The 22,870-nt window shown below is 35.0% G+C and overlaps 1 protein-coding gene across 5 annotated transcripts in view; it reads right to left on the reverse strand.

Annotated features, from left to right (window-relative positions):
- KANSL1 (KAT8 regulatory NSL complex subunit 1) overlaps positions 1-22,870 on the reverse strand; it is a 160,957-nt gene that overhangs the window by 45,001 nt on the left and 93,086 nt on the right. For 4 of the 5 annotated variants that reach the window (XM_025045650.1, XM_006910170.3, XM_015588027.2 and 1 more), the window contains 2 exons: positions 10,670-10,811; positions 1,336-1,437 (listed from right to left, as the gene is read on the reverse strand). In XM_025045650.1, the coding sequence (XP_024901418.1) occupies positions 1,336-1,437; positions 10,670-10,811 (244 nt within the window). The remainder of the gene's footprint in view (positions 1-1,335; positions 1,438-10,669; positions 10,812-22,870) is intronic. The other variant, XM_025045649.1, reaches the window with a different exon arrangement.

Raw genomic sequence — 22,870 nt, forward strand, 5'->3', positions numbered from 1 at the left:
AAGTCCCTAAAAAGCGTGCGCGCGCGCGCACGCGCACACACACAAGTAATTATGTATGAATATATGTATAAATATAATGAGAATCAATAACGCAATGAGACTATTATATCCTATCCTTCACAAGTGCTGAAATGAGAGAAAATATGACTAAAAGAGATGACCCAAAAAAATTTTGGAATCCCTAAATACTGTACACAAATATACGTCTATACAAAACTTACTCCCAATCACATATACTTCAACTCTCATGTTTCCTGTAATTATCATATCACCAGCACCAGCTGACCTCCCCCAACTTACCCATGTTTTCCTCTCTCACTTGTTATAAAATTTATCCTGGCTTACAGCAATCACCAAAGCAGTTTCACAAATGTCTTACAAAAATTCTGTAGAAAGCATTTAATGAACTCACATTATAAACTGAATAGTGGCAAATTTTGGCATTCTGCTCTTTAATTTATTTAAAACTACTTTTCAGTTAAGAACCACCAATTTCTTAATGTCTTCACATTTATCCCTAGCATCAGCAGCTGGCTTTCTTTAAGCTCTCATTAGGAAAGTTAGTTTCTACCGTATCATGAGTTCCTGCTAACAATGATAATGATAAAGGATAACAAGCTTTGCTGATTTGCAGATGCAAGGAGACTAGCTGGTTTAACCCACAATTTAAAGAGCCAGGCTCACTAGACGCCCAAACAATTGAAACAGGACTTTGGAATTTTTAACAAATGACTTCAATCAAGAAATACTAATAATATTCATAAAAGCCAGTGACTTTCTGGGGAAAGTAAAAAAGTGAAACAAAGAAAAGGAAAATAATCTTGGTGTTGAGAAAAACAAGAAAAGGGAAGGAATCATGGAAGAGGGAGGTCTGAGCTAGGTTCTAAGGAACCAGATGATTACAGAAAATGACACCTCTATCCTCATTATAGGATTCAAGGGGGCAGCTCACAGAGAGCATTTTCAACATCTTTGAGTTAAACCTCTAGTCTAACCTTTTCATTTTATAGTCGTTCTGAAAAATTACCTTACTTGTCAAAGGTGCCAGAGCCATGCATTCTCCTGATTCCCAGTAATACTCTATAATGCCACAATGCTGTCTGTGTTGTTTTGGGAGTTAGGAACTGCTTTTGAATTCTCAAGTCCAGCTACACAGCTGCAGAAAAGGCCCTGTACTGCCCTATTTATGAATTCAGATCTTAAAATGCCGGAAGTGATAAAAGGGAATACAGTACTCTTCCTCAGCCAATGCAAGGGTGCTTGTTATAGAGAATAAACTGTGTGCCGACACTACACCATAAACTGTCACTCCCCCTTTTCTGTGTTTATACTCACCAGTTTATCATTCCCATGATCTGTCTTCACCTCGGAACTAAGTGGAAGAAATAAGTCTGTTGTATGCTCTGGTGGAGGTGCCTCCCCAAGAACTATCAACCCCTACGAGACAGAGAGAAAAACAGCACAAGTGAATGGTATTAAAAGTTACAAATTTAATTTAGGAGTTAACACCAAAAGAGTTAGGGGCAGGGGACTTGTTTACCATAGGCCTGTTCCTCATCCTATGCTTCCCCAAGAGTTATTTCAACAAAAAGCCCAGCAGTAAGTAGCCATGAGTAAAGGCCTAAGACTGAGACCCAAGCTTCTCCTTTCTTCCACTTGAATGCTCTGACCTCCATGGCTTGTAACCATTTAGCATCTTATATTCCTATCACCTACATCTGGAATCTTTACCAGAGTATAGTATTTTATACTATATTGTCAACTACTCTAGACTATATTAATGGCAGCAGTACAATCTTTTTAGTTAACTTGGTCACAAAATGTGGTTTAAGGATTACCAAACTGGAAGCGCTACAATTACAAATGATGAGCTAAAACAAATGAGCAACCAAAATTAAAGGGTGAAACAAAGGTGGAACAGTCCCTACGATATATTAGAAACCAAGAACTATTTTAAAAAACTGTTCCAAAGCCACTTGCTTCTCTTAAGTATAAATATTACTCCAGATTAGTTTCCTGCTCGACAATTCAAATTCAGATCTCACATATCTGAATCCCAGGAAACAAAACAATGTAAAAAGAAATTTACATGACTCCATAAATCCTCTCCATAGTCAGCATGGGCCCGGCTGGCTAAAGATAGAAATTAGCTTACTATAAAAACAAACGAAAACAAAAAACCATACACATGAATCCCCCCAAAAATTCAAGTAAGGGTGACCAAAATCGGGTTATCACATTGTACAACAGAAAGATGGGATGCAAGTGACCAGGGTTTTGGGTCTTTGATCTCTTCCTCTGGTCTAGAAAATAAGGAGATTTGATTGATAAGATGCTTTCAGCAGAAATATTGTATTATAATCACCTGGGGAAACTTATCAAACTATACTTGTCCAGGTCCAACATCAAGTCTACTCAGAATCTCTGGGGGGAAGGGAGGAGTAGTCTAGGTTTTTAAATAGCTCCCCTGGTAAGTCCTAATGCAAGGTTGGAACTGCAAACTCCCAGAAAACATCCTAAAATGTAGATTTTAGGGCCTAGAGATTTCAACTGTATCAATTTGAGCTCTCTAGGCCATTATGATATAGGCTCTCGTGAGCCAATGAACCAGATGATCCATCCCTGGGGTTCTTTCTAACTCAAAAATCTCTATGAAATAGGGGGTGCAAAGAGATGAAAAGGGTTGGGTGGGGGGCATTAAGACAGACAATGAAATTTTACCTCAGTTAAAAAAGAAAGAAAATGAAAAATATCCTTTTTTCCCTGAATGTAAAAGAAACAACACTTATCTGTTCTGGAATAAGACTATACCTACCCTATGTAGAAAATAAAGTGGATACTTCTCAGAAAAGAGGGAAAGGTCATAATTGGGCAAAAAACACTTGGTCTAGCCTTCAGAATGAGGTTTCCCTGGTTAAAAGAACTGCTGTCAAATATTTCCTTGTCTCAATCAGAAGTATTAAGCAGACCTCACGAACTTTACCATTTAAAAGTAAAAACTATTTGTATATGAAGTTACTGTTGCTGTTGAGAGGTTGGGGATTATCACAAAGTAGTATGTAAATAAATGCAATTAAAGGTTAAAATATGACCTGGTCTTTGTTCATACTAATTCTGTCCTTTTCTTATATTTATCCAAATGTCATTCATCCTTTCAAAGAACTTGTTAAATCCAAGTCCCACCTCCTTCCAGAAAATGCCCCTGATTAAGTGAGCCCTTACTTGCTTTTATCCACATTGCCAAACTTCTAAAGCATCATGCCTGTGTCTTACATTCTGGGTATTTAAATCTCATTTGAAGAGAAGAACTTCAGGCCAAATTATTTACTTAATTTACTGTTGCCTCAATTTGCTGTTTAAATGTTAACTAATGGTAAGCTCCTTGAAGACTGAGACAAAACACAAATATACTTGTATCTCCTATACTCCCTAGCAGAATCATACACAAAGGAAATGCACAATTGTGTTTTTTGAGTCTTTATGTTAAAATTTGTTTTTGCTTGAACAAAAAAAAAACATTAAGTTTATATTAAGTATAGCAAGGAACCTAAATAAATTTAACTTTTAGGTATAAAGTTACTCCCACAATTTTTTTTAAAGAAATCAAGATACAACAGCCAATGTTTCCAAAGAGAAAAAAATTTTCCCTTAAATTACTGAGTAATTTCTAAAAAACACCTCTCAGAGACTACAAAGACACTCACCTAAGAAAGCTTTTAGAAGATTTGGTACAGACCATTTACACTCCATCATTTTATAAACCAGAGATGATGCATGTCAAACGTCATGTCAATAGGCCAATCCATGGCAGAACCAGGGCTAAAGGATGGGTCTAACTACTCTCATTCTTCCTTTTGTTCATTCAAATCAAGCCGTATTTTATCCATTCAATCCATTCATCGACAGTTTTTAGATGCTGAGATACAAGAAAGGAGAGACATCCTTCCCCCAAACTCCTCCCCCTCTCACCCTGCTCCAGCCTACACCCATCCCTCAAAGTGCTTACATTCTAACACTGGGGCATAAACAATACGATAAGTAAATTTTATGTAGTACATACATTAGGTGTTAAATGTTAAAGAAAAAAATTAAGTACTGTGAGTGGATTAGGAAGTGGGAGCAAGCCCGATTTCATATTAGGCAGTTAGGGTAGGGTAAACAGCACTGAGATGATAGTCAATCAAATATTTGAAAGAAATGTGGGGACAAACTTTGGGCAAACTTAGGGGAGGAGCTAATGCAAAAATTTCAATCTTGAAACCAGCTTGATGATTTTCAGAACTGTAAGGAATTCAGCATGACTGGAGTAAAATGAATGAGTGCAGTTCATGGTAGGAGCTGAAGTGAGAAGAGGTGGGCGGGGGTAATCTTGCACGGCTTTGTAACTCAAGTATTTCAGCTTACTCTCAGATGGGAACTCACTGAAGAGTTTCAAGCAGGAGGAAATGATCTGACTTATGGTTTAAAAGGATCAATTTAGCTACTGTGCTGACATGAAGACTAGTGAGTGGTAAACAAAGCAGCCGAAAATTCAGTTTCTTGGACGAAAGTGACTGGACTCTGGATATATGTATTTAAAGACAGAATCAATCAGCCATGCAAATATGCATCTTGGGATGTGAGGGAAGGGAGTCAGACTCAGCCAAGGTTTCTTGGCCTCTGCAACAAGAATGGAGCTCCCACTGATCTGCTCAGAAGACTTTTCAATGCCCATTAGATTTAATCAAATCTGTTTTTGTAAATATGTGCTCAAGTGCTACACTGATGGAGCTAACATCCATCTACACACTGTTCCTCCAGCTCTCCAAAATGTTAGTTCACTATAGCATATAAAACCAACCATTAGATCCTTTATACTGTACCTCATACCAAAAAGTATGAAAGAAACTAAAAACAAGATGAGCAAATAAAAAGCACCCATATAACTAAAGTTCACTCATTCAGGTGACATTTAATGAGTGTCTGCCATATGCTGGGTGGTGTGAAACCTTAAGTGGAAATACGTAAAATATATCCAATCATAAGGAGCTTACCTTCATCTACCTTGAACAGGTAGGCAGGCAAAGTATTACAATGACAGTGGTATAATAGAAGTTTAAAGAAGAAGATGTGAGAGGAAAAAAGAGGTAGAGCCTAAGTAGAGGCTGATGAAAGTAAAACTTTATATACAGAAATCTACATGATTACTTAAAATTCCATAAAATATACTTAATATAGTTAACAGCCATGAAAGCAAAGGTTATTATTAGCAATGAAACCTTCAGAAAGTTCCATTTCACACCTGTTATAGAGCTGGGTTTCTCCAGCATTCTATTCTGGGTTTACACTGAGTCAATTCTGCATCCTTGTAGCATCAGCCTTGAGTGATGATAACCTCAGGGCTACTGTACTCTAAAATAGACAGCAACTGGCAGAGGCCAACGTAAAAAGGCCAGGAGAGTCTTCCCATCCTTCATTACCACTTCCCAAGTCATATTCAGGATCATGCCTGAGTGCCCAGGCCTAGAGAATACCCACACAGGGACTGAAGAAATTGGGAATGGGTCACAGTTGCACGCAGTAATAACATCCTTATTAAATTATTCCTCTGTAGAAACACAAAACTGTCCTACATAAGTCATAAAAAAGGAAAAATATTTAACCAAACCTGAAAAAGGAAGAAAAGATAGAAGGAATTATGCTAAGCTTGATTATAACAGGGCAAAAACAAGCAAGCAAAAAGGAAAGTAAAGAAAAAACCAAATTGTACACATGGGTTTACTGCTTAGCCTTTACCAATTTCAGATAATGTAAGGAGTCCAAGATAAAAAAAAAAAAAATCACTTGCAATATAAAATTAAGATGCAATTTCACATACTCACCTCTCAAATTTTACTTTGAGTAGGTCAATCTTCCCTACTCATCTTAGATAAGTCAGTGACCTGACTACAGACCAGTTCATCAAGAACCATCCTGCGTTACCTAGAGAAGGCATAGCTGTCCACAATGCCTTATAACTCTATTGAGATGGGAATTTCAACTCTATATTAATTTTAAAGACAAAATGTTCTAGGCTGCTGCTATATCATTTAGCTCCTTTTCCATCCAGAAGCTCCAATGCTCTTTCATTTCTCATTCCTAATATTTCCAACCTTATTCAGCAACTGCTGTGTAATTTCACAAATCAGTCAAAAGAAGAGATCAAAAATACGGATTTTAAGAAGGGGATATAATGTTTTATATGTTGAAGACTGTGTTAAGAGACAGAAGTATCCGTTAGTAACAGAACTTGCTTGGTTCCTTGTGCTTCCTCACTCAAGTTTTATTTACCAGCTGTGAAATTTCAATAAATATCCTTGAGAAATGATGAAAAGGATAAAACAGCAGTGTGTTAGACAGAAAATGCTTTGAAGTCAGATTAATAACCCTGAATACAAATTTAGTTAGGCTTCCTATAAGCCTGTAAGTTGTCAGATTTGCTCTGTGCATTAAACAACATACATGAATATACCTGTATATAATAGTACACACTCAAAAAAAGTTTTCCTTTCTCATTCTAAGGCATGGGAGCATTTTTTTTTAAAGCTGATTGAATATGAAATTTTGAAAATATCAAAATATTGTGGAAAATATCACAATGATATAGAGAAGAGTACAGAGGAGCTCCTAGAAACTACATATCCCTTCTCCAAAGAGCAAGAGGAATTATGATTCCCAAAAAAGAGACTCTAAAGACTCAATTAATTAGCCTGGAAGATTAACATCAAACTTTTGCCAAAAACAGAAACTGACAATCACCTAGCAGTAGTTCTCAAATACTTTCTTTTTTGGAATACATCACTTTAAGAAAATTAAAGTTAATATGCAAGAAATTAAATCCTTAAAAAGAAAAGGAAAGCCTTACCCTCCAATTTCCATTCAACGACAATTATTTCTCTACAGTTGACTGCCAAACCTAAATTCATCTCATGAAAGGCCTGCACAACCCAGGCAACTCTGGAAAACCTTGGAACAGGATAGGCAATGAGAACACTAACCCACTTTACTAAGATAGAGGGGGTTAAAAACCTCCTGTTTCAATAACTCTAACAGTCAAGCACTTAAAGCAACTGCTAACTTGAGAAACAGAGTCAGACACGCAAATCTCAGCTCTGCACTCAGCTCATCTCATGGCTGTATGACCATGAACAAACGACTTGACCTCTCTGACCCTCTATTTGTTTATCTTTATATCTGAGAATAACAGTAATACACTTAACAGTGCCTGGCACATAGTAAGTGTTCAAAGACAGCTATTGTTATAGTGACATATTAAGACCAAATGTTAATATATCTTTAGGGGAAATTCCACTGATTATTTGTTATATCAGGTGGAATAATGTCCCCCCAAATTTTTGTCACCCAGAACCTATGAATGTGACCCTATTTGGAAACAGGGTCTCTGCAGATGTAATCAACTTAAGATAAGCCCTTTAGTGTGGGCCCTAAATCTCAATATCACTGGAGTCCTTGTAAGAGGGAAATGTGCACATAGACACACAGAGAGAAGATGGCTAATGTAAAGACAGAAGCAGAAATTGGAGTGATGCAGCTATAAACAGAAGATCAAAGATTAACAGCACCACCATAAGTTTAGAAAGAGATAAAGAAGGATTCTTCCATAGAATACCCAAAGGGAGCATGGCCCTGTCTACACCTTGATTTCATAATTCTAGCCTCCATAACTATGACAAAATAAATTTCTGTTGTTTTAAGTTTACCACTCAATTCGTGCTACTTTGTCATGGCACCCCAGGAAATTAATATATTTGTTTTAAAAAAGATATTGTATAAATATTTAATAAAATTATGGATTTTCTTGATGTTATCATCATTCTACTTTTTTCTCTTCCTGTCCAAATTTTGTAACAGACATTATGTATTCAGACTGCAGACACATAAAATGTATTAAAATCTAGAATGCCTTAATTTAAAGACCATAAAAATGAAGCTCAGAAATGTTCAGTAACTTTTCTTTCCAACGTTACATAGCTAAATGGTAGCAAAGCCGGGACTAGAATCAAAGATTTTTGAGTCCAAATCTATTGGTATTTTAATACATTATGCCCTGATTAATAAAATTCTTGGATAATTAATATATACACAAAATTCCAGAATAACTATTTTCCAGATATTTAGAAGCATCTAAGACTTTCATAGTTTCCCAAAACTACTGTTATTACTGCTGAGTTATAAGCTAAAGAATAAAGCAGGAACCAAAAGTGAATCGAGGGTATCTTCTCATACAGCTATAGTGAGACTATGAACTGCGGCATCCTGTCAAAAACCTTCTCTGAAATATGCATCAGGAAAATAAAAGTATCCATGCTGTGACTTAGGTAGGGATATTTATTATGGCATGCTTTGTAATACAAACATACCTAATTTCACTGTTACTTTACAAATGTTGCAGTTTTTACAAATTCAAGGCAAGAAGACCCTCCACCAGCAAAAAGATTATAGCTCACTTTATTGTGGTGGTCTGGAACCAAACCCACAATTTCTTGAGGTATGTCTGTATAATTTTAATGAAGAGCATAATTAAAACAGTCAATCAAGAAAGGTAAAAGAATGTAGCAAGTAAAAATAATGTCTTCTCCAAAAACAATTGGAAAATGTTCAGGCTCCTCATGTAATATGACTATGTTTAAAGAAATCATTTATATACACAGAGAAAAAATAGCGGAAGAAAATACGTCCAAATGTTCATAGTGTGTTAATTGTGAGTTTGGGTTTTGTTTTTGTTTTTTTTAGAGCACTTTTAGGTTCACAGCAAAACTGAAAGGTGTTTTTTTTTTCTCTTTTATACTTCTCTGTATTTTCCAAGTTTCCTAAGAATTGATAACACAGCATTTCATCAATTTTAAGACATTTTTCATATCTCAATCATCTTTTATATCAAGATGTATCTTACAATTAATAGTGCTAGTTTAACTGAAATAATTTTTTAGTGACACATAAACTAATAACAATAGCCATCTTCAAGTCTACGAAATATGGCAGTTTCATAATGGGGAACTAACAACATGCAGATAAACACACACACATATATTTATGAATGTATATAAAATAGATAAAGCAACAAATATGACTACCATTGTGCTAATCTCACTTATTACTAAAAGACTCTTGCTCTCAAATATGGAAATTCCCATTTAACTACTGGCCATTAAAACATAGAAACAGACACTGAAGAGGTATTCCTGACAGAGCAAGACTTGTTTTTCTCCTTGGGATAAGGCATATCCAGTCATCCTCCAGCTATTTTTATCACCATTCTAGCTCATGTTCTACAAATCTCACTCAATTTCCAGTGAAGAAAGGCTAAGGAAAGCAAAATATTCAACACTCTTGGTGAATATTGTTTTAATTCCTCATTTGCTAATGCAAAAAATACTTTGCAAGAATATGAGCTTCTTGAAAGTAGGATTTTTATGAACCACCATTGGTGAGTAGTTTTAGTTTTAATTCCTCATTTGCTCTAGCCAATTTTTAAAGAAGTTAGTCAAAATTTAAACTGTTCCCTATTGCAAGGGAACAAATTATACATATGTTTTTAAAAAGGTAAGTCCTCTGGACTTTGCCCTCAATTATAATGCATTCTACTGAACTTTTGGAGAATTACATATAGACCCATTTCGGAAAGAAGCTGGGAAGAACGGTCCAGTGGAATTTTTGGAGTAAGAACTTAATGGGGACTGCAGAACTTTTACTTCAAACTCTCATCATTTTGTTCATCTTGTCAATTGGTTATCCTTTAACTTTTGACCTACTAATTAATTTAATGTATAGCGTTCACAGTACAGCAATTCTCTTAAGGCTCTGAGCAGCACTAAGGCAGGACAAAAAAGTGCTGTGACACTTATTTTTAGAAGCAGTAGGTTTTTCATCTAGACCCATATGTCTGTCCAGTGATGGAGCTCAACTGCATTAAACTAATACAAAAAATACCCTGCCAGAATGTAAGCTTCATGAACGTACCATTTTTGTGACTTAAGGAGAAGAATGCTTGGTGTTTAGCAGGCACTCAATTGTTTGTTGAATGGATTTTTTTCCATGCACATTTATCCCTCGCTCAAACCCAAACACAGCAGAGGACTCTTTTCTAAGTTGATTTTTAAGAAGAAAAACTATACTGTCAAAGATAAAAGCTGTATATTAAGAATCAGCCCTCTGCAGATAGGACACAGGAAAATCAAAATCCTAATCACTAATGTCTAATTTTGCTTAAACAATCTTTAAGGAAAAACCTTATTTTTCCTCAAGAAAACAAGGGAAGCTTAGCAGTAAAACCAAAATGTAGCTAAGTAAAAAAGCAAGATGAAAATCTTTTAGTCATCACCACTTTTCTATAAATACCACAAATATGATACAGTCAGTGGCTTACATTATACAGTCTCATTTTCTTATGTTTCCTGTTAGCCCAGGTATACAAACAGTTTTGTTCTAAACACATGTTCAATTTAACATTATATCCTAACAATGTTGTCTGTACTATAAAGCAGTATTGGGCTCTTAAACAAATTAAACCACTATTATCAGATCATATTAAACCATTCTCTTTGACATAGTTAAGTTATTGAGGGATAGAAGAAAAGAGATAATGGCTGTTTTTAGCTGGCCTGAAAAAGACCAGACACTTATCCCTTACCTTATTAGCACGTATCTGTTTGTAAATATCTGTTTGCTGCCGAATTCGATATTCCAAGTCAGAAACATGAGCCTGAAGCCAGTTCCAGCGGCTGACAATAGCTGCTCGGTCTGCAGCCCATCTCCATTCTGACCTGCGCCTCCTAAAAAAAATAAATAAACTGAGTGAAATTCAAGAGTAGCAGCAACATTTATACCAAATAATGGTGAGGGGTTTTTTAACATCTAGAGGCCCTTATGCAGACCAATTCTACTGCCAAGAAAAACCAAAGACTTTGTACGTATGTATGTCACAAGACACAGGGATCACATACAGATACTTCATAAATTAATCTCTGAAACTGCTTTCATTTCTCAGGAGATAGAAATACTTTTCTACTTTAACGTAAGAACTATATAAAGAATAAAGATTATCTACATAGAAAACCCAAAAGAAATCACGAATTATTAAAGCTAATAAAGAATTCAGCAAAGTTGCCAGGTAAAGTTCACCATACAAAAACTAAGTGTTTGTGCCAACAAGTAGAAAATACTAATTTTTTAAAAAAGAACTATTCACAACACCAACGAATGATAATATTATACACAAAAGATCTTCAGAGAAAAGAAACCCCCAAAATACAAAAGACATGAATAAATAGAGATTACTTTTAAGATGGCAATTTTCAGATATATCTATAAATTCAAAGAAGTTCAAATTCCCTAATGGTTTTTACTGGAAGCTGACAAACAGATCCAAAAACTTACATGAAAAAAAAAGTTGGAGAAATTCTAAATGTGACAACAGACTACAGACTTACTGTAAAGCTAGGATAATTAAGGTAGTCTAGAAAGACAAAAAGACCAATGAGACAGAATACAGAGTCCTCGAACTTAGAATCAAATATATAAAAGAGATGGCATTCATATGAATACAAAAATACTGAATTACTCAATAAATGGTATTGAAATGGCTGGTTCTTTACAAAGAATTAATAAAATTAGTTCCCTTCTTCATGATATAACGGCATAATTTTAGAATGCCTGAATGTGAAAAGCCAAACTTAAAACAAAGATGAGTATCTTTGGAACTTGAGAGCAGGGGAGGATTTAAATAAGACCCCCCCAAAATTTTAAGCTTATTTTCAACATACAATGAAAGTTTAATTAAGTTAAAGTTAAGCCACTGGTTGCTAGATGATACCTGTAACTAAAGATTAAATATCAAAATATATAACAGAACTCCAACAAACAGGTTAAAAAAAAGACAACTCCCATCAAAGATGAACAAATAGAAAATTCACCTAAGAATCCAAATAGCCAATAAATACATGAAATATTAAAAAGTCATTTCAAGTCCAGACTGGGAAAACCCAGTGTCAGTGAGATTTGGAAAACATCAATTCCTCCATCGCCAGTAATAATAAAAACAGGCATTGCCACTTTTGAAGAGTAATTTGGAAATGGTTAGGTGAAAAATGTGCATACCCAACCATCACGAAATTCTATTTCTGAGAACATAACCTGCACACCTGCTTGAAGAAACAGGTTTAATGTTCTACAGTTTGTTATAGCCAGAAATTAATCTACTTTGCTGAACTAGGGAAATAAACTGTAATTTATTGTTTTAATAAATTTTTATAACAGTAAAGATATTAACTAGAACTACCTGTATAAACGTGACTATGTCACAGAAGACAATGATGAATAGGAAAACTATATAAAAACTAAAAAACAAGTTCTATTTAGATACACACAAGTAGAAAGGAATTTAACAGAATACTGTTTATCAATGTGATTTTCTATATGTATCAGCATGACTAAATCTCAACAATGTAGAATGAAAAACTACATGAAAACAAACAAATAAATAAATAAACATACAATAATAAGAGCTACCAATACATAAATAGTTAATGTATAAAAACATGCATAGAGTATACAATAAATTCAGAATCAGGGTCTTCATTACCTCTGGGAATGGAGAAGTTGGATTTTAGTTCTATCTGCAATGTAATGCTTGACTTATCTTTAAATAACAAAAAGAAATATGGCAACACTTTAAAATTTCTTAAATACTGGGGTATGAGGCATCTGGTGGTATATTCTATAATCGAAATTCTTTTTCAAGCACGAAGAAGCAGTCATACTGCCCTTATCCCCACCTCCACTCAGGATATACATACTCACTCCGAAAAGTGACTACAAGTGAACTTTAAAAATAGCCCACTGATAGGGTGTTATGTTGTCAATAATAGAAGAGAACAAACCTAACCACAGTAGGATTAGAACTGAGTTAATACTTAATCATTTATAAATAAGGCAAAGGGAAGTAATGGTATTTTATTAACTTTTATATGGTCCAAATGTAAGTCATTTAAGCCAATCATTGTGATAAAAGTATTACCCTATTACTTCTCTTTAGACACAAGGTATTTTATAGTTCCCTACTCTTGATGGAATCAGTACAAGATACAAATATATTTAAGTACAATTATCTGGTTCAATGTTGGCTGCAGGTCTAGTTCTATCACAGATTCAGGAAAGAACCTCAAAAGCTCAAGTATAACCTCTGGATCATCCCTCAACTATAAAAATGTCCCTCCTTTTCTAAAACAGGTAAAGCTAGTTAGTCCTCATATGTTCTATTTCCAACTTTCATTACTCTTCAAAGTTCGCCACCTTCCTATCCTGCAAAATTTCTTGGTTTTACAAGTTAATTTCATTTCAGAAGCTATCACAACATCAAGTCCCCATCTATCACCACTGGGCTATTTCATTAACTTCCTTAGTTACTACTGCTAACTTAAGTCACATACTATGCTTTTCCTAAATAACCCCCCTTCAAACTATTTCTTCCTGTCACTCCTATGTATAAGAAACCACACAGGCTCCTTTGCTTCTTTTCATATCCTAAGTTCTTCAAGGAATCAATAAAGTATTAAGGGGAGTCAAATTCTAAGGGAGCAATTTAAAGCCAAAAAGTAATTAATAAAATTAACACAACACCCATTTAACAGTCTGTTCACACACAAGTTTAAAAACTGACAGTGGTTAGCCAAAACAAAACCCTAATGTTGAAAATCAAAGCAAGGGAAAGATGATTTCTTTAAAAATTTATAGCACTTCCTCCTTAGTCACCCCTGGTGAACAAAGAATTCTGGCAGTCTTACCCAATGATCCTGAACTTATTAGCTCATAAGCCTTCTCACAACAGTGTTCCAGGACATCAAGCACTCTAAATTGGCAGGAAAGATGAAACCTATTTGTTATCTCTGAATTCAGACACACCTTAACCAAAAGAATTTTGTTTTCTTTCTTGTTTGATGTCAAGAAAAAAACGGAAGGAAGGAAGAAAGGAAAGAAGAAAGGAAGGAGGGAAGGAAAGAAGGAAGGAAGACTTTAAAATCTGTTCGAAAGTTTGAGAATACAAAAGGAAAGGAAAATTACTTAAAACATTTCAGTTCACAAGAACTTTGAAGAATAAATACCTTTTTTCTTTGATATTAAGGAACAGTCCTTTCCACTTTTCCTAAGGTCAAAACTAACAGGTCTGCTATACAGATATTCTTCTATATACCAATATAAACCAAGCCTCTGGATAATATTTTTTTTGGAGATTGGCTAATAAACTAAAGATTAAGTACATTAAGGGAATACTAGCAATCCCTAATTTATGAACAGGCTTCATTCTACAAATATATTTGTCATATGACAGTTTAGAACTGGAATTTTCAGTAGAGTTGTCACAATGTTGTAATTTATTAATGAAAAGTGGAAAACCCCACCCTAAGTGTCCAAAAAGTATCATGTGTTCGAAGTACCAGCAATATGCGCAGAAAGCTGAACTATGAGCAAAGGTGAGAGGTGTATAGCTAGCAAGTCTGAGGTGTGCTGTAAAGATGTCACTACACTCCAGTAGCAGAGCAGAACACCACAAAACATTGCAAGAATAAGCTTCACGTTTTACATTTGTTTTTCCTTAACAATAATAAAACCTCACAGAAACTCGGTTTGCCAGAAGTAGGGATGGATGGATTTCCCCTCTAATATTCAAAATGTAAACTTATTACTGATTTACAGTTCAAAAACAAGACACTCATTTAACATTAGCGTCATGCTTAAACACAGATTTCAAAAAAGAACACATGACTAAGTTGCAGATTGAGACATAATGATGAACTGGTTTCTAACATAATTGTCAATAATGAAGAAAAAGATGTGGATTCTAACAACGGTTAGTCTTTCAGCTCTTTATTGTTGCTTACTCTGTGCTAGCAATTAGTGAAATAATTGCTTTAACTGTGTGTGTGCAGGACATGAGAATGACTTCTAACGTATTATTCTGCAATATACTTTATTCCAGGTTGTACCAAAATATTTGTCTAAATATACTGGGCTACTGCCTGAGTGGAAAATTCATTTTAACTCATATTTTGCTCCTTGCTTTTATTAACATTTTATTGGTAAATCTACTTTGTCTGCATGTGCTATATAAAAATCCATTAAAATTTCACACTATTAAATTGCTTTTTGGTTACCTAAATGCAGGAAGATACAATATTTGCTTTTTTATTATCACATGAATAGAACAAGTTTCATGTTGCTAGCTATGCACATTTGTATAAAATAGTATATGGTGTATAACTAGATTTTTTTTTAGCTATGTGAACTTATACTTTAATAGTTCCCTTTACAGGGTCAGTAGAATATTAGCACATATCTAGAACTTAGGATGTTCTATGGGATTAAAGAATATAGAAAATTTATTTTATTTACTTGAACAAAAAAATCATTTCCTCTAAAAAAGCTCTTCTATTAACAAATCCTTTGAAACTATATAGTGGGAAGTACTTGAAAATTTAGGGTTCAGCATACATGTTAGTCAATGTAGAAAACAAAAAAAGAAATTAACCTGTCATTTCTTTAAAATCATCTTGAATGGTAATGTTAATAGAAATGTTTCATTAGCACAGGACAAACAGGTCAATACAGGCACTTTTATATAAGGAGATTTAACCTCTTAAATGTGGGGACTAAGTTCCTTCTATTTTTGTTACAAATTAGAAATTATACACGGAATCCTCAAAGGTGTCATTGATAAAACCTTTTCTACTGCACCATAAGAGGTAATGATCTGAATCACTTAACTCAGAGATGGTTACCACTAATTTTGCAAAAATAAAAGCACTAAGGATATAAGTTCTGTTAACAGAGAAAAAGATTTGCAATACTACACCTCTTCTGCCAACTTGGTGCCAATGAGTTCAACAAAAGAGATTATAATAAACATATCTTCAATGCCTATAGCACAGCCCATACAGCAGAGCAATAGATAGCAATAGTAGCTACGTCCTTTTTCTCAAAGATAAACTTCAGCAAAAGCTGAATTACCTAGCAGTAACACTGAAGACAGGCACTGAACCACAAACACCTGACCTAGCACTGCCTTTAATTAAGTCCCAGTTCTAGCCCAGGAAGGAAAATTTGTAAATCCATTAGAACAGTACTGGTGGGTTATACTACTTTACCCTGATCTAGAAATTTTTAAAAATCTCATTAAAGTCACAACGAATGTACTGGAAAGACCTTAATGGTGATAATTCCACCTTTGTGATCTCAATCCTATCTCTAGTTATTTCTTTTAATGAAAACAAAGGTTCTACTAACAAATTAAAAGTAAATTAACTCTCAAAGGCAAGTTTACGCAGCAGTATATTCAACCAAAAACTGGTAGATAAATGGAGAGTTATGTGCTACTTCCAAGTGAGCAAAAAGTCTGAGACACCTAAATTTTGAAATCTCTAGGTTTTTTAGATGACTTATAAAACCAAAAGAGTCAAGTAAAATTGAAATCATTCCCCAAATATCCAGAGCATACAGCTGCTAGATTCACAGTATTCAGGCTAAGAGTCAGGGTCACTGTGGGACAGGAATAGAAAATCTTGACATTACTGAGAGTCACATATAAAAAAACATATGTATATATACGTATTCATTACCTATCTCAAAAGCAGTGTGAAACAAATAAGAGAAAGGGCAGGAAGATAAGTTCAAGCTAAGTTCTCATCGTTTTTTAATTTATATGACCCTAGACATGTAAACTGACCTCTGGAAATAACGGCAACATCTGCCTCACAGGATTGTGGTATTCACAAAATGATGTAATCCTAACTGAAAAGTACAATAAGTGTATTAGAAAAGACAACTATTAAATAAATATAACCTTGGAGTTCAATTCCATATCATAAACATAAAAGAGGATGGGAAAGGAGAAATAAAGAGATCCTGAGATTCTTCAATATTGGGCTTCATTAGTCATCTAAAAGGAAGTTCCATTCTAAAAATAAAACCAACTGGTTCATTAGAATAGACACTGTATTCAGCCACAATTTCAATGACATTACCACCCCTGCCTCCCAATTTACAGAGATGGAGGAAATAAAGAACAGGGAGAAAACAACAAATTGTCGAGCATCAAATATCCCATTACAGCTTTAGCTGTAAAATAAAACTCAGATGAGAATGGGTTAAGAAACAGTTTGTCACTCTATCCAGGTTACATCAGCTTTCTAGAGAGGTTTGTAGTAAGAGGAAACAAATGTACCAGAGCCAATTTTAAACTGCCAATTCATCCTGATAAAGACTCTGAGGGTTGAACACAACCCTTTTGTGTTACTGCTTAAACCAGATTATCCCTGAAATTAAAATGAGATTTGTGCATTTTGGCAGATTATTTCAGCCAAGCTTTCAACCTACCATCCACTCTTCTCCACTTCCCCGCTCCACTTAACAAATATTTAAGCACCTAGTCTTCACTAGGCATTATATTAGCTGCTGGGGATACAATAACAAACAAGAACTCTGGCTCATTAAGCTTAGAGTTGAATGGGGAAGGCAAATGTTAATAAGCAAATAATTGGGCAAAATGTGAGGTAAGAGATCATAACTATGAATTTAGATTGGGGGATCTGGAAGATTTCTCTGTGGTATAAACATTTAATGTAAGTTAGGGCTTGAAAAGGCAAACGTGCCTTGGATGAAGGTTATGGGAAGTGGAAAGGCATAGAAGATACTGGGGATTGTGGTCTGCTTTAGGAAGAAATGACATATATACACATTATGTAGCTGGAGCTCAGGCAGTGAACAAGGTGGGAAGAATGCACTAGAGTTAACATTGACTGTAAGTAGGTAGGGCCAGATCATACAGACTATGTTTGTAAAACATGTTTTATGAAACAATATAAGCTGTCCTGATCGTGGCCCACGTTCTTTCATTTATCTTGGACTCTTTATAAACGAAAATTTTCAAACACAAGCTAAAGAACAAGCTCCCATATAACCATCAACTTCAACAACTATCAACTCTTGGCCAATTTAATCTCATCTACAATATCTATCCCCATGGATTAATTTTGAAGCCAATTCCCCCCGTTATTAGATCATTACATCTGTATATATTTCCATATGTATCTCTAAAAAGTAAATTTGCTTAAAATGTATATTTTCATAAATTAAAAAACATTAATTTGTCACATTTCCTGGACTGTCTCAACTGGTTTTCCAAATCAAAGTCAATAAGATCCACACACTGTGTGTGGCTAATGTATCTCAAATTTGTAACAGGTTTCTTTTTTCTTTTTTTGCTTGCAATTGATCTGTGGAAGAAAACAGCAATCTGTCTTTTAGAATTCCTCGCAATGTGAATTTTGCTGATTAAATCCTTGTTGCAAAATCCACTTCTGGACTTTATGAACTGACACCTCTAAAGTACCTTTAGTTTATCTAGTATTCTGTAGATCAGCTGATAAAATTATTTGTACTTTTGTACATTTGATTTTTACATGTTTAAGACTGACATGTGTACTAAAACATGCCCAACCTTTAAAGAATTAGGTACTTTAAACTTCTCTTAATGGCCATCTATCAACTTTTCACTAAACATAGTAACATATACATACTCTGCAAAGCATAATGAAAGTAAGAAGTGTAATAATTCTTCAACAGAGCCTCTAAGCAGTATTCAGGCCAATCTGTTTGTTACATCCTATATAAGTCTCCAACCTGAAAATACCCAGGAGCAACTGTATCCCTAAAATCCACTTCCTCCTTGGAAAGTCTTTCCTGGTGAACTGCACAGCACAATTCATTACTTTGTATTCTTCAAACTTAGAGTGATCTTATTTTGTTATTTGCATGTTTTATACTTCCAAATCATGTCATGCATACGGTGACTTCTTATAGGCACTACCTACCATGTGTTTTAACTGTAAATCAATTTCCAAGGATATCTGCATACATGTAATTTACAAATAAAGAATTCCTAGGATATATGAAAAAAATGCAAAATTTATTTAGCTGCTTGTTCTGCTTGAATTTCAAACTCTTAAGAAAATACCTAACTGAAGCCTGAAAGACCCAGAATACCTTAGACATAATGAAAATGTTCTGATGGAGAAAAATACAGCATGCCAGAGAATGAAAGTGGCTTAACAGTTCTTCTTGGCAGGCTATAGGACTGGACATGGAATCTGAGCATGAAGATTTAGAACAAAACACTGGCACAGTTACTGTGTTTTTTAAAGAGAATAGAACTCTGTATGTTTCAAGAATAAAGGAAAGTGACAAAATTAATACTAAAAGGTTCTCAGTTATTCAAAGAAATGCTACTCCAGAGTGGCTCCTTCAGAGTAAACCAACCAATTTTCTGTCTAATTTTCAGCCCCGAGAATCCATATTTTTATAGTGGATTCCATTTTAGAATGTTTAAAAAAAGAAATCACACTGAGGTTAGAATATTCAAATTCCATATGTGAGACTAATTCCTCCTTTGAAAACTCTAAATAGTTAAATGATTCTATTCACTCGAAAACCGTAATGTATAAGAATAGCTATTATTCGATCCAACTCACACACCTAAGCAAAAGACTCAGGATCACATTTTGCAACTTAAAGTACTTACTCTAAGTAGCAGGGGACTTAGAAGCTTCTCACAAATATCACAACTTAGAATGAAAGAAAAACAATTCTCTCTTCACCATTCCCCAACTCCCCAGTCCTGGGCTTCTTAAAGGAGAGTGAAAGAGAAGAAAAGTACAATATACAGTATTGACAGAGAAAAGGAAGGAGGAGGGGAAGATGCTAGCACTTCTTATTCCATAGGAGAACTTTTAGAACAACTTCTAGAACAAAGAAATCTCTGTATTTAGCCCAATAGATTAACTGTATAATAACAATTCCTATAGAGAAACATTTTCTTCTCACTTTAGAGAACAGTGTTTGGAGTCACTGAACCCTAAATTCCAAACCATGGCCCTGCCACTCAGCTATTACTATCACTTAGCCAGCTAATTGAAAGATCAAAGAACAAAAGTTCTTGTATCAATGCTCAACCTCCAGGAGTGATGTTCCAACTTTCGTATACATAAGAAATATCAGAGAGTTGAAGTGAGTCCCAGGGACCATGAATAAGAAGCCTCTTAGATGGTTCTTATGCAAGAAGTATGTAAGACCATACTTTCAGAAATATTACTCAGAGCTATTCAAGTTCAGGAACAAAGGATACATCTTCAAGAAAATGAAACAGAATAAAAAAAAATCAATGTTAATTTATCAGTTCTAAGAACTTCTGAGCTAGGCAAGATGGCATAGATTCCTATCTCCCGGCTCGGCTCACATCTGCAAAACACAAATCCAAACCCTGGAAATGATGCAAGAGGCGATCAAATAAATAACTCTGAAAGGTGGAAAGAGGAAAGTAAACTGGTTAATCTCAGGACTAGAAAAACAACACAGTGGCAGGGAATCTAAAAGACCCTATTCAATTAATAGGCCTGGTGTTTCCTGACTTTCAATCTAGCAACAAAAAGCTGCCCAGACAGGCTCATCATTTCCTTTGATGGAACAAGAGGACCACCCAACAATACAAGGCAAGCCTTGCAGCAACAGCAAAGGAAACGGTTCAGGGGTTCAGCTAACATTAAGAAATAAGAGGCCAAGGGAAACATTATTACTCCATTTCTCTTCATTTTTATAACAAATTTTCATTATATCTAATCTCTCTCCTTCAATTATCTCTAAAATCCAAGTTCTACCTCCTATTCTCCTCCTGGATCATTCCACTCAGTCATGCTTTCACTGCTGTTCACTCAACATGCCAGGCAAGCTATCCAAGCCCTTTACTTGGTATTCCCAAGGCAGACATCCTCACTTTCTTCAGATCTTTTCCTTACAAGTCACTTGTATGAAGCCTTCCCTTGACTACACTATCTTAAGATTGCAAGCCTTCTCTCTTTCTCTCTCCCCTCCCCCCACACTCATTTCTATCCCTCCTCCAGGTTTTATAATTAGAACTTACATGTAAAACATTTTAATTATCTATCTTATTGTCTGTTTTCCCCACTAGAACCTCTCTTATGAGAGCAGGGATTTTTTGTCTTGTTCATCAGCACATTCCTGGTGTCTTAAACAATGCCTAGCACATGGTAGGTACTTGAATATTTGTTGAAAGGGAGGGAGGAAAATAGGAAAAAAAAAAGAGAGAAGGGACAGATGTTAGAACTATGATCTTAACTTTTCCTTGCAATAGATAAAAACCAAAGTAATCCTAGAGTGAAGCTAATCTGTTTCTCATTTGATGTCAATAGATCTCATAAACCCCTCTAGCCTCTCTTGCCAAAGCAGGATACACAAAATAACAGTCCGTACTCTTAGTCCAAACTTAAACTGACCAGGCAAATAAAGCCATAATACAAAGTGAAAACTACCAGCAAGGTAACTAATCCATATTCTTAACACCAACCACATACAATTTGAATGAATTTTTACTAAAGGTACTATGAATGTTCTATATGCTTTTACATATAAGACAGAAAATTCTCACATCTCAACTCCCACATTCTTTCGAATTGTTTATATTAAATTAGTATCTTGAATAATGTGATAGACATAAGATATTCTATTTCAATTTTCCTGGCAACTTTCAAATATTCTTTTATATAAACTTCGAAATTATTTTGTTAGGTTCTTTATCACACGGTATATAGATCTACTTCCCAGCACACCTCCAAGGGAAAAAAAAAAAAACCCTTAAATAATTTTTAATGACCTAGGTCAGCTCTCAGAGATCAAACTAGCTTACAGTAATAAATGACAGAAGGCACAAATAAAGACATTTTCACTGCCCTAACAACTGGGAGATATCAGTAACCAGTGATATACATTTCACTGCTAAGCACAACGCCTAGCATTATGATAACTGCTCAGTAGTAAATGGTAGCTGCTACTGCTCTAACTTCTGACTACCATGCCCGGCTGAACTAATTCAATTCCGCATGGCACTCTAGGCCCTTCCATCTGATAATATTTATTTTGGTAAATGTGTATTCCTTAAAACAAGCTTGAGAAACAAGAACCTGAAACCAAATCTCTTTTATTCTGAATTGAGTGAAAGCATGCTCAGAAAGGTATGTATGGAAGGGCAATACTGGCATTTTTAGTGGGCAGAGGCCAGTGATGCTGCTACACCTATTACAATACACAAAGGAAAGCCCTCAGAACAAAATGTCAATAGAGCTGAGGATGAGAAACCCTGTTCTATATGAATCAATGATATATATAAAATCTTACATTTTTGGCATCATCACATGGCCCCACATTTTTGCAGGCTTTTTGGCTGAGAAGCCACCAAAGTCTTGAGGTTCTTTCATAATCAGGTGAATGGCAAGTAAGAAGTTCAGGCCATGACTCCAATCTTTTTTTAATGAAATAGAATCCAATAGAAAATATTAAAGTATGTAGTAGGTAGAATATATGTATAGTAAAGGTAAGTAACTTTTGTTTCAATTACATGCAAGCCAGTGGGTCTTCAGATTCACCTGCAAGTACAAGGAGTCACATAAACTGTGTATCTTACTATAGATTATGCTTAACAGTTCTCTCACCTACAAAATTTGTTGGACTAAAAAACCTACAAGGCTCTTTCTTTACGAAATGTAACAAATCTATGACCATCAGCATGAAACATCCTGTACCTAGAGCTGTAATTTAAACTGGAGTGGTGGTGGGGGTACTATTTATAACTAGATAGATACCTGTAACACTCAATTTACTCCAGATGCTTCAACAAAATCTTTCCTTTAGTTATTATTAGATTCATATAGACTAGAATCTTGACCAAGTCACAATGCCAAGTCTAAATCTAAATCACCCTCTTAAAACGTGC

The sequence above is a fragment of the Pteropus alecto genome, unplaced genomic scaffold, assembly GCF_000325575.1.
Source record: "Pteropus alecto unplaced genomic scaffold, ASM32557v1 scaffold313, whole genome shotgun sequence".
NCBI classification, from domain to species: domain Eukaryota; kingdom Metazoa; phylum Chordata; class Mammalia; order Chiroptera; family Pteropodidae; genus Pteropus; species Pteropus alecto.